Below are 18,590 nucleotides of genomic sequence, written 5' to 3'. Positions count from 1 at the left end.
AACTCTTAACTTGTTTTTACATTATTTTAGTGAGAGCGAAAACTGCAGGGGAAAAAAAAAAGTTGTTCCATTATCATTTCTGACTGTAAATCCTGCAATCTGATCCACAGAAGCAGACTTCTGCACCCATTAACTTTGCAGGGGCTCCATAAAAATCCACCGTACAGATCATATTATAAGATTAGGGCCATAGGTTGTAAAGTCATTGGGTGGGGTGGGGGGGGATTGTTGTTTTTATTTGTCTATCAATTGCCATGTGTGCCTATGGCAACGTATAAACGTTAGAAAATAAGTTATAAACTCTTAAAATTAGAGTAAAAGATAAAATATAATAGTAATAATAACCCTAATTATTTATTGGAGCATTATTTTAATATTGTTGTTGTTATTGTAACAATATTTTAATGCTGTCCACACTCAGGAAGATATTGTTGCTGCCCTGAAGGGCTTCCAGTCTAAAAAGACAAGCAACACCTGAAGGGTGCAGGAGCGGGATAGAATCAGATTATATGTCCTTCCGTAGATATATTTTATATAGCTTAGATACATCTTACAGTTAAATAAGTTCACATTTACATATATCATTATTTACAAACCTTCTTTTGAAATGAGAGAAAAAATTCTGCTGCACTAAAACTAATCAGAGAATAGTTCTGATTTATTCCAAGAAATGCTTCCAGTCCCCTCTACTCTGAACTGTGAGGTCTAATATTTTGATATATCTAATCTTTCTGTCATAGCCACAGATGCCAGACAGCCTAGCCAGTGCCCGTTCACTGTACAGTTTCTGTCTGTGTTTAGGAAAAACGAGTAAAGTTATCCTGGAGTATTTCATCTTTACATAGTCACTTCTTTTTAATTTATCAATGCAATTAGGAGCACATGAATAGCCCAGTAAAGTACAGTGCTTCTTTATATATATATTTTAAATGATATACGTCTGAATAAAATAAAGGAGAACAGAACGCTTTTGTCCTGGGTAACTACTACTAGACTCCCTGAACTTCTCCATCCATGTCTTTTAACCCTATTAATGCAAACCTCACCTTAAACTCCCTTCTTCTGGCAAGCTTATCCCACTTTAGTAACATGCTGTCACACCCCTACTGTGCCTCTTGCCATTCCCCCTCCCCACATGCTTCATGTGTTCTAAGGACTTAATCCAGAAAGGTGCTCCCATTGGGAATTTAGGGTAACCAGCACATAGCAGGATTGGGCTCTAAACTTCCTGGTCTGCAGAGGTATTTTGGGTGCAATCCAACTCCCATTAAATCAACGGCAGTCTTTTCATTGACTCAAACAGGAGTTGGATCTGGCCCTTTATGCATCAATTGTATCATTCCTCTTATATTATAAGCTTCTTGCATCAGGGCAGTGTCGTCTTCTGCATTTTGTACAATCCATGTTAGCACCTCAAAAAATAATAGATAGCAACAATAATACTGTTTTCCAGCACATTGCCAGTTTCACTGCTTATTATTTATTGGGTTATGTGTCTGATTCTGAAAAGTCAAATATAGTAGAAAAAACTCAGTAGAAATATCAATGTGATGATGATTTTATCTTATTTACTGTAAATAACAGGGACAAAAAGGATTCACCGGAGATATTGAACAGAAGGTATCGTACTTCACATTAATGTTGTAGCTTTCTGATCAATAGACTTGAGTCTCCCCTCCATTACACCACTTTTGCACCAACAGAACTCTGCTGCAGTTAACAATTATATTGGCATAAAATCAAGATAAAAGAGTGGAGACTTTAAGGATGGAAATAAGTTTCAATGGTAGAATAAAAGAAACATTCTTGATGTTTCATGGGAAGAAAGTTCTGATTTATCTGTCAACATCTGAAATTCTTTGATACTAAAGGGTTAAAAAAATTCTTGTCTGCTCACCTTACTGCTTGGAAATTTTAAACCGTTTTTTAAATGTTATCAATTTTAATTAGTGTGTCATTTCTAATATTGTTGGTGAAGTCAAATCTTACATTTAGAGATGTGCTTAAACCACAAGTTGAGGACTTCAATAGCTCAGACATAGGTCAGGGGTTTGTTACAGGAGTGGGTGGGTGAGATTCTGTGGCCTGCGTTGTGCAGGAGGTCAGACAAGAAGATCATAATGGTCCCTTCTGACCTTAAAGTCTATGAGCCTCTGGGACATGATTCTCTAAATCTAGGAATAGCTATGTGTTGTGCCTGCTGGTTTAGGAGTCTGTGTCCCACTTCTTCCTGTCAGTAACGTGGAGCAGGTAACAGATAGTGTCAGCGGTTACAAAGCACAGTTATCCAAACAAAGTGCCAGAAAAAATCCCCAGATAATATCTTGCACAGCCTTAGTCACACTTCTGCATTTTGTCTTGTAGTGTTGTATATGAAGCTGTGTGTGATATACATAGTCTATTGAAGCTATGTGTATGAAAAATACACTATTAACTAGACTTTTGTGCTGTGCATTACATCTGAAGTATGACATCAATGTATTGCGTAAGTGATGGTGAAAATATGCTGATATCGACGTATAGACCAACTAAATTCATTGCCTCATCTCCTGAATTACACAAACATTATTTTTCAACCTGTAATGTATAGTAGTACATGGCTGATTAAATTATTAAAATTACACATTTTGGGGAGAAATTACCCATTCTGACATATTAAAAGGCTCCAGTTTTTTTAAACGTCAGCCCTGAAAGCAAGTCTGACATGCTCATCCTTAACTATTAGCAGTTGTTTGCAATTGTAAAACCAAACACCAAAAGTCATGTACTGCTGACGTAGCTTCTTTGAGGGAGAATATATAAAACCAGAAAGAATACATGGGGAACCTGTAGGCCTAACTAGTCACTTTAAGGTAAAAAGACAAGTTGTTTCTTCCATTCTTTTGTTTTCACTGCAGAATGTGTTTCTGTTGATACTTTAATTGCTCTAGAGTTGAATCAGGGTGAGGAAAGATGACTTTATGCCACCTTTCTACTCTTCTGATCAGTTGTGTCCGAAGGTAACTAGGAGCAGGCTAAGGGCTACTCTAGGGTCTCAATCCTTCTCCCATTGATGTCAATGGTGCCAGATTGTTTTATCCTCTGCTGCACTGACAGGAATAATTTCCTCCGACAGAGATCACCAGAACATGACCATACTCCACCGTACATCTTGCGCTCCCCTGACAAACACCCTGTCCTGAGGGAAGTAGCTGATATATTGCCAGTTACTTCCACTTTATACCACCAGGGGACTCTCCTGCTCTAGGGTTATCGTCCAACAGCCCTATTAGGATAGCTCTCCAGCTAGTTGGTTCTCTTTTGAGCTGCTCAAAGGAGCCAGAGAGGGCTGAGTGTCTGGTACTGGGAGTCTAAATGTAGTAAGGAGATATTTGGTCCACACCAATAATCTTGCACAACTGGGAATTAACACAGTAAAATAGTCAGCGCGGTGTGCTGTAGTTTATAAACTTTCTCACAGGTAGATGCCAAAATAAACTTGGCAGAAAGAGCATTTTGATATCTTCTTTTTAATTTTAGCAGTGCAAAACAGTTTTCAGTGGAAGGACCAATGAAAAATAATGTTAAAAAAGATAAAAAGTTCTTACATCTCCTCTATGACTCTTATACAGTAATAATATGCAATATTGATCAATTGCTTCATTTAATTAAAACTTGTGGAAGCAGAGAAAGAACTGACAGGAAGGGGATGCAATGCATGACAGTTCTTTCTCTGCTTCCACAACCTTAACTAAAATAAAGATGGTATTGGGACAACATCCAATTAAATTATAGAAGGGCCTGAGCTGAAAAATTCAAAACAGGATCTCAGGTTTTGGTTCAGCCCATAGTAAAGATAGAGACCAGCTGTGAAATTTGGATCCTTATCTGGGTTTGCATTGTGAACTTGTCTCCTCAAAGTTCAGACATGTTTCAGATCCAGACTTTAGTTTGGGTCCATCTCTAAAAAAAATCAATATATTTCCAAAGCAATTAGGTTAGGGACAAATCACCCCTTGCATTGCTGCAGGCACAGAGGCTGTGACCACAGTCAGACCAACAAGGTTTCAGTGCACAGGGGCTGAGCAGTGTATGCTGAGGTCTGCATCCCAATACTGAGAAGTCCCTAATAAGTTCTCAAGCAGCAATTTTCTTACTTTGCCTATCTGTAAATTTCTGTTATTGATGGAAATATGTTTTTAGTCAGTTTGTGTATGTACAGAGAAATTAACATTTACCAAAATTTACATATATAAATCGAATCCTTCCAAGTTATGGAGCTGGTATTTGGGGTGAAGGTAGGCTGGGGGGGAGGGCACACAGGGTCTGCGTTTAGGATCATTATATGTTAACAAAAACCATCAGCAGTAGAGTGTTAGCATATTAAATAGACATACACTTCCATATGGAAAGAATAAGAACTTAAATATTCCCCATTGACTCAGCAAAATGTGTATTTTCTGAAAGAATCATTTTGGTGCAGGGGGTGGGTGGGAGGGAGAGACCACACACAGTGCTACTTGTATATATTTTTGTATATTCCTATTTCATATCAGTCTTTGCGCTCTGAAAAGCGAGATGTATGAATGGAGGAATAAACAGCAAGAACCATTCCTTGAGTTATTCACACTTTTGTTTTAATGAATATCCATTTTCACATTTTAATTTTGCTGTATCCAATTAATTAGGGTGAAATTGGAGAAACAGGATTTCCAGGAGAACTTGGACCAATAGGAATCAAAGGACAAAGGGCAAGCACCTTTTTATGAATATTGATTTGTCTTGAGATTGGCTTGTTGTTAATGCAGAAATCACATGTAATTTTTCCTGCCCAGGTGATAGAAATCTGTTTTAAATGGATATCTTTTAACATGCTGAATTTATGTGTATTACATCTGTTGTAAGCACAATAGTCCAGATCCCGCACTCAGTTGCAGTTGCTTTGTACACCACTAGCAAGTCTAAAACTGGTGTAGCCAGCTATGGAAGATCAACCTAGTGCAAGAGGCGGCCTCTAGTGGCCTATAGCTGGATGCCATGTCTGTCTCTTGGGACCAGTCTAATGGGCCACTACCTTACAATATGTGCTAACTACTTATGCTGAACAATCTGTTCCACCATGCAATTTCTGTGACACTGAGAGTAGCTTTCCCAGACCTGAAGAAGAGCTCTGTGTGGCTTGAAAGCTTATCTCTCTCACCAAGAGAAGTTGGTCCAGTAAAAGATATTACCTCGCCCACCTTCTCTGTCTTTGGACATAGAACTAGATAAATTCATGGAGCATAGGTCCATCAATGGCTATTAGCCAGGATTGGCAGGAATTATGTCTCTAGCCTCCGTTTGCCAGAAGCTGGGAATGGGGGATGGGATGAATCACTTGATAATTACCTGTTCTGTTCATTCCCTCTGGGGCACCTGGCATGGGCCACTGCCAGAAGTCCAAATACTGGGCTAGATGGACCATTGGCCTGACCCAGTGTAACCGTTTTCTTGTTCTTATGACCAATGGCAACCTGAATAATTTACACTGGAAGACTGGTGTAGCACAGAGCTGGCTCCAAATCAGGGAAACACAACGTCTAATTATTTTATAGAAATCCTGTGGAGGGCTAATGGTATGGGGAAGTTGGTGAAGTGGGCGGGGGCATATTTTGTTGCTGTTTTTACTGGCTGAAACATTAACATTTCTTATTGTATTATGCTCCTTTTCAATAGTAAGTTTAATTTTTTCAGGGTTGCTAGAGCTCATATAAGTGATTTTTATATTTTAAATTGTAATTATAAATGAGTTATTTCAGAGTTACTAGTTTGAAAGAATCTGATAGATGGCTAAGTCTTCTTCATTTAATAGGCCAAGGTAAACAAAACACTTCTTTTGGGGCAATTGTTTCCTGTTTAACTGTGTTTTCAGCTCCTCTGACAAAGGGAGGGCAAAGTTGTAGTAGTAGTTTTGTATTATAAGTTAGCCATGCAAATTGCTAACCTTTTTCAACTCTTGTTTTTGTAGTTATCACACTATGACTTGGTTTTTTTTTCCTCACTTCAGGCTGATCTTGCTCCCTCTGAAATCAGAGACTTTTGCCTTTAACTTCAATGGGAGCTGGATTGGGTCCTCGTCGTCGTCGTCTTTTTGTTTGTTTGTTTGTTTTTGTACATGTAAAATGTTATTGGTTAGATATTACATGTGACATGGTGCCCATTATCCATTAATTTCTAACACAGGGTAAATTTTTCAAAAGCACCTGAGTGATTTAGGAACCTCAGTTCCATTGAAAGTGAGTGAAACCTTATACCCCCAAAGAACTTAAAGCCTTATGACAATTTTGCCAACAGACGTTAATAAATCAGGAGAGGCAGCATGCCATTGGGGTTATAAATGTATACGTTGTGCTACGGTAGTTTAATTGGTAGCACTCATTTCTGGACCAGAAGAAGCTTTTCTGAAATACAGTCAGTTCCCTTGCCAAGGGTCAGGTCCTTGGTCATGCTAAGGTCACTGTCCGCTGCTGGAGCTATGCAATATGACCTTAAAATGGTATTACAATGGTGTGCCAGCATGGGAGGAGAACCTTGGACCAACATAGCTAAGAACATAAGAATGGCCATACTGGGTCAGACCAAAGGTCCATCCAGCCCAACATCCTCTCTACTGACAGTGGCCAATGCCAGGTGCCCCAGAGGGGGTGAATCTAACAGGCAATGATCAAGTGATCTCTCTCCTGCCATCCATCTCCACCCTCTGACAATCAGAGGCTAGGGACACCATTCCTTACCCATTCTGGCTAATAGCCATTAATGGACTTAACCTCTATAAATTTATCTAGCTCTCTTTTAAATCCTGTTGTAGTCCTAGCCTTCACAACCTCCTCAGGCAAGGAGTTCCACAGGTTGACTGTGTGCTGTGTGAAGAACTTCTTTTTATTTGTTTTAAACCTGCTGCCCATTAATTTCATTTGGTGGCTCCTAGTTCTTATATTATGGGAACAAGTAAATAACTTTTTCCTTATTCACTTTCTCCATACCACTCATGATTTTATATACCTCTATCATATCCCCCCTTAGTCTCCTCTTTTTCCAAGCTGAAAAGTCCTTGCCTCTTTAATCTGTCCTCATATGGGACCCGTTCCAAAGCCCTAATCATTTTAGTTCCCCTTTTCTGAACTTTTTTTTAATGCCAGTATATCTTTTTTGAGATGAGGAGACCACATCTGTATGCAGTATTTAAGATGTGGGCGTACCATGGATTTATAGAAGGGAAATCCATCTTATTCTCTATCCCTTTTTTAATGATTCCTAACATCCTGTTCGCTTTTTTGACTGTCATTGCACACTGCATGGATGTCTTCAGAGAACTATCCACGATAACTCCAAGATCTGTTTCCTGATTAGTTGTAGCTAAATTAGCCCCCATCATATTGTATGTATAGTTGGGGTTATTTTTTCAAATGTGCATTACTTAACATTTATCCACATTAAATTTCATTTGCCATTTTGTTGCCCAATCACTTCGTTTTGTGAGATCTTTTTGAAGTTCTTCACAGTCTGCTTTGGTCTTAACTATCTTGAGCAGTTTAGTATCGTCTGCAAACTTTGCCACCTCACTGTTTACCCCTTTCTCCAGATCATTTATGAATAAGTTGAATAGGATTGGTCCTAGGACTGATCCTTGGGGAACACCACTAGTTACCCCTCTCCATTCTGAAAATTTACCATTTATTCCTGCCCTTTGTTCCCTGTCTTTTTAACCAGTTCTCAATCCATGAAAAGATCTTCCTTCTTATCCGATGACAACTTAATTTACGTAAGAGCCTTTGGTGAGGGACCTTTCTGGAAATATAAGTACACTATGTCCACTGGATCCCTCTTGTCCACATGTTTGTTGACCCCTTCAAAGAACTCTAATAGATTAGTAAGACATGATTTCCCTTTACAGAAACCATATTGCCTTTTACCCAACAAGTTATGTTCTTCTATGTGTCTGACAATTTTATTCTTTACTATTGTTTCAACTAATTTGCCTGGTACTGACATTAGACTTACCGGTCTGTAATTGCTGGGATCACCTCTAGAGCCCTTTTTAAATATTGGCGTTACATTAGCTATCTTAAAGTCACTGGCTACAGAAGCCGATTTAAAGGACAGGTTACAAACCATAGTTAATAATTCCGCAATTTCACATTTGAGTTCTTTCAGAACTCTTGGGTGAATGCCATCTGGTCCTGGGGACTTGTTACTGTTAAGTTTATCAATTAATTCCAAAACCACCTTTAGTGACACTTCAATCTGTGACAGTTCCTCAGATTTGTCACCTACAAAGGACAGGTCAGGTTTGGGAATCTCCCTAACATCCTCAGCCGTGAAGATTGAAGCAAAGAATTCATTTAGTTTCTCTGCAATGACTTTATTGTCTTTAAGTGCTCCTTTTGTATCTCGATTGTCCAGGGGCCCCACTGGTTGTTTAGCAGGTTTCCTGCTTCTGATGTAATTAAAAAACATTTTGTTATTATCTTTTGAGTTTTTAGCTAGCTGTTCTTCAAACTCCTTTTTGGAATTTCTTATTACATTTTTACACTTAATTTGGCAGTGTTTATGCTCCTTTCTATTTACCTCAGTAGGATTTGACTTCCACTTTTTAGAAGATGCCTTTTTATCTCTCACTGCTTCCTTTACATGGTTGTTAAGCCACGGTGGCTCTTTTTATTTAGTTCTTTTACGGCGTTTTTTAATTTGGGGTATACATTTAAGTTGGGCCTCTATTATGGTGTCTTTGAAATCCCTGAAAGCTGCATGGACACTTTTTACTCTAGTCACTGTACCTTTTTAATTTCTGTTTAACTAACCTCCTCATTTTTGCATATTTCCCCTTTCTGAAATTAAATGCCATGGTATTGGGCTGTTAAGGTGTTCTTCCCACCACAGGAAGGTTAAATGTTATTATATTATGGTCACTATTTCCAAGCGGTCCTGTTATAGTGGCCTCTTGGACCAGATTCTGCGCTCCACTCAGGACTAAATCGAGAATTGCCTCTTCCCTTGTGGGTTCCTGTACCAGCTGCTCCAAGAAGCGGTCATTTAAAGTATCGAGAAAATTTGTCTCTGCATTTCTTCCTGAGGTGACATGTACCCAGTCAATATGGGGATAATTGAAATCCCCCACGATTATTGAGTTTTTTATTTTGATACCCTCTCTAATGTCCCGTAGCATTTCATCATCACTATCACTGTCCTGGTCAGGTGGTCGATAAGAATATAACAGTAGGGATCTATAGTATTAGAGCATGGAATTACTATCCATAGAGATTCTATGGAACATGTGGATTTATTTAAGATTTTTACTTCATTTGAATCTACATTTTCTTTCACATATAATGCCACTCCTTCCCCTGCCGAACCTGCTCTGTCCTTCCGATATATTTCGTACCCCAGAATGATTTTGTCCCATTGATTGATTGTCCCCACCCCACCAGGTTTCTGTGATGTCTATTATATCAATATCCTCCTTTAACACAAGGCATTCTAGTTCACCCATCTTATTATTTAGACTTCTGGCATTTCTGTACAAGCACTTGAAAAACTTGTCACTGTTTATTTGTCTGCCCTTTTCTGATGTCAGATTCTTTTTTTATGTGAATGTTTCTTGTCTGATCTGGCCCATACTTTATCCTCTTCCATCCTCTCCTCCTGACTAGAACCTAGAGAATCTCTATCAATAGACTCTCCTCTAAGAGAAGTCTCTGTCCGATCCACGTGCTCCGCTGCAGCAATCGGCTTTCCCCCATCTCTTAGTTTAAAAGCTGCTCTGCAACCTTTTTAATGTTAAGTGCCAGCAATCTGGATCCACCTTCGTTTAGGTGGAGCCCATCTTTCCTGTATAGGCTCCCCCTATCCCCAAAGTTTCCCCAGTTCCTAATAAATCTGAACCCCTCCTCTCTACACCATCGTCTCAGCCACACATTGAGACTCTGAAGCTGGCTTTACTTCCGCTGCACTAGCCCCCCCGGTGCAGAGGTTGTGTCAGGGATGGTTGAAATTGTTTAGGGTGCAGAGCTAGGGATCGAGGGAGTGGGACACTTATGTAGCACTTCCTATCCAAGCATATCAAAGCACTTTACAAATCTGAATGAATTTAGCCTCAGTGTCTTTGTGAGGTGCAGGCAGGCAAGTGTTGTTGTTCCCATTTTACCATCAGGAAACTGAGTCACAGAGAAGTTAAGTGACTTTCCCAAGGTTACACAAAGAGTCCACAGTAGAGGTGGGAGTAGAATCCCTGTCTCCTGAGTCACTGTGGAGGAAGCATTGCTAGCATTCAGCTGAAAACACCCAAAGAGAAAGCAGTAGTATGCTGCCATTCTATTTTTTTTCTTTTAAAAATGGTTATATGTGAAAATACATAGGGCCTGATTCTCTTCTCACCCAGCTATAAATCAGGAGTATATCCGTCGAACTGAATGAGTTAAACTGGTGTAAAACTTGCATTAATGAAATGGAGAACTGGGCCCTAGAGTAGAGAAGTATGCAATAGTATCATAACTGCTGTATATACCATTTGTAGAGTGTCTGTCTGTCTAATTTATGCCAATGTTTCCAGGGTCCTCCAGGTCCTCCTGGTCCAGAGGGATTTCCAGGGGACAAGGGATTTCCAGGACCCAGGGTATGAATTGACCACGTAAAGTGTATGTAATTTTATTTGCATGAAAAGGTACTCCCTTTAAATTTGAAGGTGAGGAGAGGTGATTTTTTTTTCCTGTCTCGGGCTACAGTATGTATTCAATAGTCTAAATCATTAAGACACTCACATTTTGGGGTGCCGGAGGTAGGTATATTGTAATCTGCTTGGTGATGTCACTTAGAAAATGCTAATTCTGTTTTTTCACCAGCAATATGACAATAGGTTTGTGTGTTTGTTTGTATATCAAATTATGTTACAGTATTTGAACTAAAATTCTAAGGGTCAGATTTTAGGAAAAAAAGAGACCCAAAGTCTATGCATGTAACTGTGTGTCTAAATTCTCACTCTACTGCAACTGAGAGCACAAATTGGGTATTTGCATGTGCAAATCACTATTTAGATGCCCAAATCTAATTTTTGCATGCAAATCTAGACAACTCTTTAAATGCCTAATTGTACTTAAAATGTAGCTGCAACCTTTTCATTTGGACCTTGGGCCACACCTGAAAACTGGCAATTAAAGAACAACACATGTGTTGCAATATTTTTTAAAAATTAGGAACGTATATCTGGTTTTTGGAATTTTTTCTAGCCATGTCTGAAGTTTGCAGCTTACCACTGTTTTCTGATAGTTTTGTAATATCAGGCTGGAATTAAAAGATCCCAATAAAAGTGAGCTGAGATTTCACTCATCTCAGAAATTGAATCTGGACTCCACTCAAATCTAATTTTTGTTTGTAATCATTACTTGGGCATAAGCAGCAGTAATGTCACACAAAGATATATTGGACAGATGCTTAGGGGCAGCAACATTACACCTGATTTTCAAAGGTGCTAAGAACTTGGATTCCCATATATATTAATTCTTCCCTCTCTCCCCAAAGCCCATTAAAATAAAATAACTCTGTTTCTGTTTGGGTAACATGATCCCACCATTCTGGAACTTCAATTGCCACCACAGCACAATACATATTAAATGAAAAGAGAGAAAATATAGCAGAACTTGATTGTACTATATGATTGTCTCGTTGTACAAGACATTCTTGCAATTTAATAATTATAATTATCCAGGCAGTTGATAGCTTTAAATGATCTAGTAATCTACAATCTTGTTCTTATAGGGCGCTAAAGGAACAATGGGACTGCACCCTTTTCCCGTATGTATCTCTGGCGTGTTTCTATATTCAGTAAACATTTAGAAATAAACCACTTCATCAGCTAAGAATTCCTTTCTTTCTCCTTGTTTTGTTTCTGTTCTGCAGCCATGTGAAGTCATTGACTATGTGCGCAGACACAGTCGTAAGTACATGATTTTGCTTTATAAAATTGTATCACCCAAAGGGTCAGCACTTGAAGTGATATTTTAGGGAAAGAAAATCAAGTTCTAGCGACCACTTCTTTTTCAATTTACAGACTTAAAGGCCATTTACATGCAAAAGAGAGAGTAATTGCTTGACAAGTAAATAGCCTTCATTTCAGAGAGAGTATTTTTAGCTCACAGTAGATCCTTTTTATGATGCTGTTTTAGCTGTGTTTGTACCATGCACTAAGTGAATCAGTAAATGTCTATTGATTCTAGTAATCAGTCGGTAATTCTGCATGATCATTTCTAACATGCTTCTCTGATTTCCTTTGAAAGCTCACAAATTACGAAACAAACAAAAAACCCTCTTTTGAAATATAAGACTATTTTAAATGGCAATAGCTGTTATAGGGATCCATGTTCCCTTTGTGTATAAAATAGCCTTCATGGAAATTAGGTGCTTGGGACACTTGGAAAGGGCTAGTGTCCATATGAATAATGAAGATGCCCCAAGTGTCCTTAAGGGAAGATCAGGAAGTAAATTACATTATTTTATGTAAATCAATCTTAAACACAGATTATGGACCCTTACTCATGTGACTAATCTTGATCCACAGTGAAAGTTCAGCTGAGCTGGGCTAAGCAGAGAATATTTATTTGAGAAAACATTAGAATGTTTCAGTCCAGTGTCTCGAACCATGGAATTTGCCAAAACAAATTCAGGAGTCTGGATAATTTGCTGAGTTATATCTATTTCTCTAAATTCTGTTAGAAACCAGGGACCATAGACATCCACAATAAGAATATGCAATGCAAATTAAGGGACAGAAGCTGAACTCCTTGTTCACTTAACAACTTCCATTGAAACCAATGAGTGTTTTGCATGCACAGGGAATGCTGTAAAATTATAGGTGTGCAATCCATGACACTACAAAAACAACAAGGGAGTCTGGTGGCACCTTAAAGACTAACAGATTTATTTGGACATAAGCTTTTGTGGGTCAAAAACCCACTTCTTCAGATGCGTGGAGTGAAAATTACAGATAGAGGCATAAATATATATTAGCACGTGAAGAGAAGGAAGTTACCTTGCAAGTGGAGAACCGATGTTGAAGGCCAATTTAGTCAGGGTGGAGGTGGTCCACTCCCAATAATTGAGGAGGAGGTGTCAATACCAAGAGAGGGAAAATTGCTTTTGTAGTGAGCCAGCCACTCCCAGTCCCTATTCCCAGGACACTACATGTTTTCTTTTTTAAAGAGATTTTAAGATTTTTTTTTTTTAAACATGCTGTATAACATTTTTTCCCTTTCTTCTTTAGCTTGTTGGCAGGGTGAGTACTGTTTATTATTATATTGTTGTAACTAAAATCTTAAAATGTATCAATGTGTCTGGGAAGATGGTTTAGGTAAAGACCTCACTTGTGATCTGGAGTTTCACTTCTTTAAGCTCCCCACCTGCTGATAGATCAGCCTCTGTTTGTCTCTGGCTAACTAAGCGAAACAACTGTAGTTCTGCAATTCTGTAAAGAGAGCATGCCCCTCATTCCCTGCCCATCATATCACTACTTCTTAATTTGTCAGACTTCTCTTCCAATAGGCATACCCTTTCTGCTTTATTTCCTCATTGATAGCTTGCCCCTGAGCATGCTCTACTGATACAGATTTTAAAATAAATATTCACTCTGCTTTACCTTTTTTTTTTTTTTTGAGAACTTCAGGTCAGCTAGTTCTGGCTATGTGAATCCCCATTACCTAATATTGTATCTGCAGAGTTCAGTGACTAGATAAGACAACGTAAACTAGAGTTCAGTTGATCCCTATCTTGCTTTTCAGCTACAGCTAGAAAAAAACAAGAAAATAACACTTAGCTCCTGGCCCTGTGTCTTTCTGAGTTATTCTAGTTCCTTTGTGACCTGATTTTAAGAGGTGCTGAACATCTGCATTTCCATTCAATGCAGTGGGAGATGTGGATGATCAGCACCTCTGAAGTTTAGGCCATTACCGTAAAGATACTTATGGTGCATCTCTCTGGATTACTTGCCTTTTAACCACTAAAACTGTGAATTATGTCACTTAGCCTGCAGCCCTCACATGAGTAACTTTTGTGCAGAGATAAAAGAAAGGTTTTACCTCTATAGTTCTTTGAGGTTTACTCACGTTTGTGGGAATTGCAGGATGATTTGGCCTTAAAACATCATTCGTCCTCCTCAATAGCTGATGAAGTACCTAGCATCTGAGGCAACTTCGCAAATAAATATGCTTTGAGGGGAGATCCCTTGGGAAAACCTGCCCCATTGTTTTCTTCTCCTCTCACTCTCAGAAGTTCTCATTGACCTTCTCAGAGTGCTACTTTTATACTCTCAATTTTCAAGGCCCTGCATTGAGTCCTCCACTGTGGGATAGAGGATTGGACATGTGATCAGAAAGGGGCCATCAGTGCTTCTCTTTAACTCATCAGAGTGATTGTTGTGTGTTGTGATTGCTGCATCCACAGCAGGAATGAGAAACCAGTATTCTTCCTTTAATTAAGAATTCCTTCACATTGAGTGTCAGCCTTGACAACTATTCACACTTACGCGTTTGCTGTTGTCACAGTCTGCATATATTTGCATTTTGAGATGTACTGAAGTTGGTAGGATCATACACTGAACGAAAAAGGATATATTCTTCTTTTAGTTTAATTTCCACAAATCTTTTAAGTTTACGGTCCAGCCCATCCCTGATTCCCATTGTATGAATATTTTCAGCTTATTCTCATGGCCTTTTCTTGTATGTTTCTGATTTGCTTCTTGGTGTATTAGCATACTCAATCCTTTGCATCATTTGTCTTTGATATTGGTAAAGCCCACATAGAGCTAATCTCCTGGAATGTTACTATTCCCAATTCCAAAGCATTCCTGGGACTGGAGAAGGGGTCCTGACCTCCTACGTTTGGTCAGTCAGACTGTTGAAAGCGTATGATGAGAAACTTTGCTTGAATTTGATATAGTTTAAGTGAGGCAGCAGTAGCATTTGAACTTTATTTTCTTGTGACCATTTCTGATTTTTATGCCTCATTTCTTGTATTCACTTAAAATCTCTCTTTGTAGTTAATAAACTTGTTTTATTTAATCCTATGTTTTAAATGCCATTTGGGATGGCAAGTTAAGTGCATATTATTTCTATTAAAGCAATAATAGACTATACATAAACTTCTATTGTGCAGGAGGGGGCTGGGCAGTACAAGACATACATTTCCAGGAAAAAAGTCTAGGACTGGGGGTGTTTGGGGATCACCCTGCAGTATAACTAAGGCTGGTAAGAGCCAAGGTGTGGCTTGCTGCAACACACACAGACATAGCTGGTTGTCTTACATATGACACTCCTGTTAATATATCCCAGAATATTAGCCTTTTTTGCAACTGCATCACATTGTTGACTCATTCAATTTGTGATCCACTATCACCCCCATATCCTTTTCAGTAGTACCACCTCTGAGCCAGTGATTTCCCGTTTTGTAACTGTGCATTTTATTTATTCTAAGCATAGTACTTTGCACTTGTCTTTATTGTATTTCATCTTGTTGATTTCAGACCAATTCTCCAATTTCTCAAGGTCATTTTGAATTCTAATCCTGTCCTCCAAAGTGCTTGCAACCCCTCCCAGCTTGGTGTCATCTGCAAAATTTATAAGTATAACTTATAAGTATAACTCCATTGTCCAAGTCCATTTAATGAAAATGTTGAATAGTGCTGGACCTAGGTCAGACCTCTGCATGACCCCACTAGATAAGTCTCCCCACTTTGACAGTGGACCATAGACTCTATTCAAAGACTAGTTATCATTCAACTAGTTGGGTACCCACCTTTTAATAATTTTATTTAACTCATATTTCCCTAACTTGTTTATGAGAATGTCATGTGGGACTGTGTCAAAAGCCCTACTAAAATCAAGATCTATCTCGTTTACTGCTTTCGGCCTATCCACTAGTCCAGTAACCCTGTCAAAGAAGAATATTAGGTCAGTTAGGCATGATTTGTTCTTGACAAATCTATGTTGGCTATCATTTATAATCCTGTAATCCTCTAGGTGCTTACAAATTGATTGTTTTATAATTTGTTCCAGTATCTTTCCTGATATTGAAATTAGGTCTATAATTCCCTGGGTCCTCTTTTTTCCCCTTTTTAATAAGTGCTATATTTGCCCTTCTCTGGCCCTCTGGGACCTCACCCAACTTCCATGAGTTCTTAAAGATAATCACTAATGGTTCCAAGATGCCTTCAGCCTAGTTCTTTAAGTACCAGAGGGTGAATTTTATCAGGTCCTGATGACTCGAATACATCTTACTTATCTAAATATTCTTTAACTTGTTCTTCCCCCTATTTTGGCTTGTGTTCCTTCCCCCTTGTTGTTAATATTAATTGTGTTAAGGATCTGGTCACAGTTTACCTTTTTAGAGAAGACTGAAGCAAAACAGGCCTTCTTGATGCCATCCAGTTACTAGCTATTTTTCACAGCTAACTAAAGGACCTACACTTTCCTTTATCTTTCTCTTCTCCTAATGTATTTTTAGAATCGCTTGTTATTGCCTTTTATGTCCCTTGTACATTTTGTGCCAGAGCCTTTCTGATTTTGTCCCTACGGGCTTGCGCTATTCTTTTGTAATTTGTCCATGTTTCCACTCTTTGTAGGATTCCTTTTTGATTGTCAGGTTATTAACGAGCTCCTCATGGAGCCATATTGTCCTCTTATTATTCTCCCCATCTTTCCTTTGCATCAGGATAGTTTGCTGTTGCGCCTTCGATACCGTCTCTTTGAGAAACTTCTGCTTCACACCGCTCATGTAAACACCTTTAGCCCTTAGATTTTCTTCCCACGGGACATTACCTACCAGTTCTCTTAGTTTGTTAGTCATTTTGGTGTTCCTCTTTTTCTCAGAGTTTTCTTTTATAACAACCTTTGGGTACCATCGTGGTCGTCTTTATGGCCCGTACCATGAGCTTAGATTACCATTTCCTTTCCATTCACTAGCTTTATTTTCAGCTGTCTTTCCTAATGTCATGTGCCTCTACTACCATTTGGAGTCACTAAACACATTGAAATGTATTTAAACATAGAAGTACCCCATGCTTTTCCACAGCTTAGTGTTGCATTTAAGTAAAGTACAATAGACATGGTAGGCCCCATTGTGCCTGATGAGCATGGAGCTGGGGCCAGTACAGAACCACGTTACCACAGAGAGCGCTCCAGGAGTGATTGTGCCTCAGGAAACACAATCCCTCCTGGACCTTCCAGACAGGAAGGGAAGTGCTCCATAATCCCCCTCTGCACCCAGCCATAATCCCCCTCTGCACCCAGCCAGTTTCGCAGACCTGTATGTGGCATGGAAGGGGGCAAGACTATGACTTTGGCTTCTCCCTGCCTTCGCCTCCCTTCCCCCCTACTCGAAGGAGTACAGGGACTGCAGTTGTGTCCAGCACCTGCACTCCTCAGTGCAGTGTCTGAAAAAGTCTCATTGCATTCATGAACTATGCCCCAGCATGACTTGCCCTTGTATCATTTTCTGTAGAGTGAGTCCCTAGATAGCCTGATACAATGCTGCCTGCTATCTCGGGAAAGCAAAAAATTAAGTAGTTATTAATCACTTTTTAAACTAGCTTGCATATTTTATCCTGTGTGATTTGTATAACTGTTTTTATTGTCTAGAAAAACCGGAATGCCCAGTATATCCAACGGAACTAGTGTTTGCTTTGGACATATCCCAGGATGTCACATCCCAGTTATTTGAAAGAATGAGAGAGATTGTAATATCAGTAGTGAATGCCACCAAAATTAGAGACAGCAACTGCCCAGTGGGAGCTAGAGTCGCTGTTGTGTCCTACAATTCCAACACTCATTATCTGATCCGCTTCTCCGAGTTCTGCAACAAGAATCAGCTCCTCAACAAACTTAATAATCTGGCTTATGAGAGATCCTCAAGCAAACGGGATATTGCCAGAGCAATGGGATTCGTTGCCAGGAATGTTTTCAAGCGAACTCGCCAAGGTCCTAATGTGAGAAAAATAGCAGTGTTTTTCAGCAATGGGCCGTCTGCAGATGAATTTTCTATTAACACAGAACTTCTGGAGTACACTGCATTTGATATTGTTCCAGTAGTTATTGCTTTTAATGATGTTCCCCTCCTCAGTCGTGCTTTTGCGGTAAGACATCCACTAACGTTTTCTTTTTGATGTTCAGTAACAAGACTTTGTATTTCACAGCCTTCAAAACAGAGTGGGCCACATTCATCCTTTGGTGTAACTCCATTATCTTCAGTGGAGTTACACCCAAGACAGATCTGGCCCATTGTATTGGTTATTTGTGATTATATCTGGGGTCAAATCCTGCAACACTTACATGAATTGTCCTTATTAATGCTAGTGATTCCATTCAAGTCAGTAGAACTACTTGTATAAGGATTATGCATCTGATGAACATTGTAGGACTTGGTGCTTAATCAGAGTATTTAATACATTCAAGAAAACCCGGCCTGATTCTCCACTGCCTTACACCTTACATTGTCTGTCATTTACCCCTGTGGAAAGTGAGTGCAGACTAGCAGTAAAACAGTACCAAACCCGAACAGTGGTGTTTTCCACTCACTCTGCCTGGGGGGTAAAT

At 39.1% G+C, this 18,590-nt stretch overlaps 1 protein-coding gene across 1 annotated transcript in view; it reads left to right on the top strand.

Annotated features, from left to right (window-relative positions):
* The window catches only part of LOC128831314 (collagen alpha-6(VI) chain-like), a 96,399-nt gene that overhangs the window by 65,854 nt on the left and 11,955 nt on the right, over positions 1–18,590 (top strand). The window contains exons 27-34 of the mRNA XM_054017626.1: positions 1,585–1,620; positions 4,668–4,730; positions 10,568–10,630; positions 11,770–11,805; positions 11,911–11,947; positions 13,271–13,282; positions 16,622–16,773; positions 17,588–18,130. Of these exons, the coding sequence (XP_053873601.1) occupies positions 1,585–1,620; positions 4,668–4,730; positions 10,568–10,630; positions 11,770–11,805; positions 11,911–11,947; positions 13,271–13,282; positions 16,622–16,773; positions 17,588–18,130 (942 nt within the window). The remainder of the gene's footprint in view (positions 1–1,584; positions 1,621–4,667; positions 4,731–10,567; positions 10,631–11,769; positions 11,806–11,910; positions 11,948–13,270; positions 13,283–16,621; positions 16,774–17,587; positions 18,131–18,590) is intronic.

The sequence above is a fragment of the Malaclemys terrapin genome, chromosome 2 (genome assembly GCF_027887155.1).
Source record: "Malaclemys terrapin pileata isolate rMalTer1 chromosome 2, rMalTer1.hap1, whole genome shotgun sequence".
NCBI classification, from domain to species: domain Eukaryota; kingdom Metazoa; phylum Chordata; order Testudines; family Emydidae; genus Malaclemys; species Malaclemys terrapin.
This window is presented reverse-complemented; position numbering and strand designations above follow the sequence as displayed.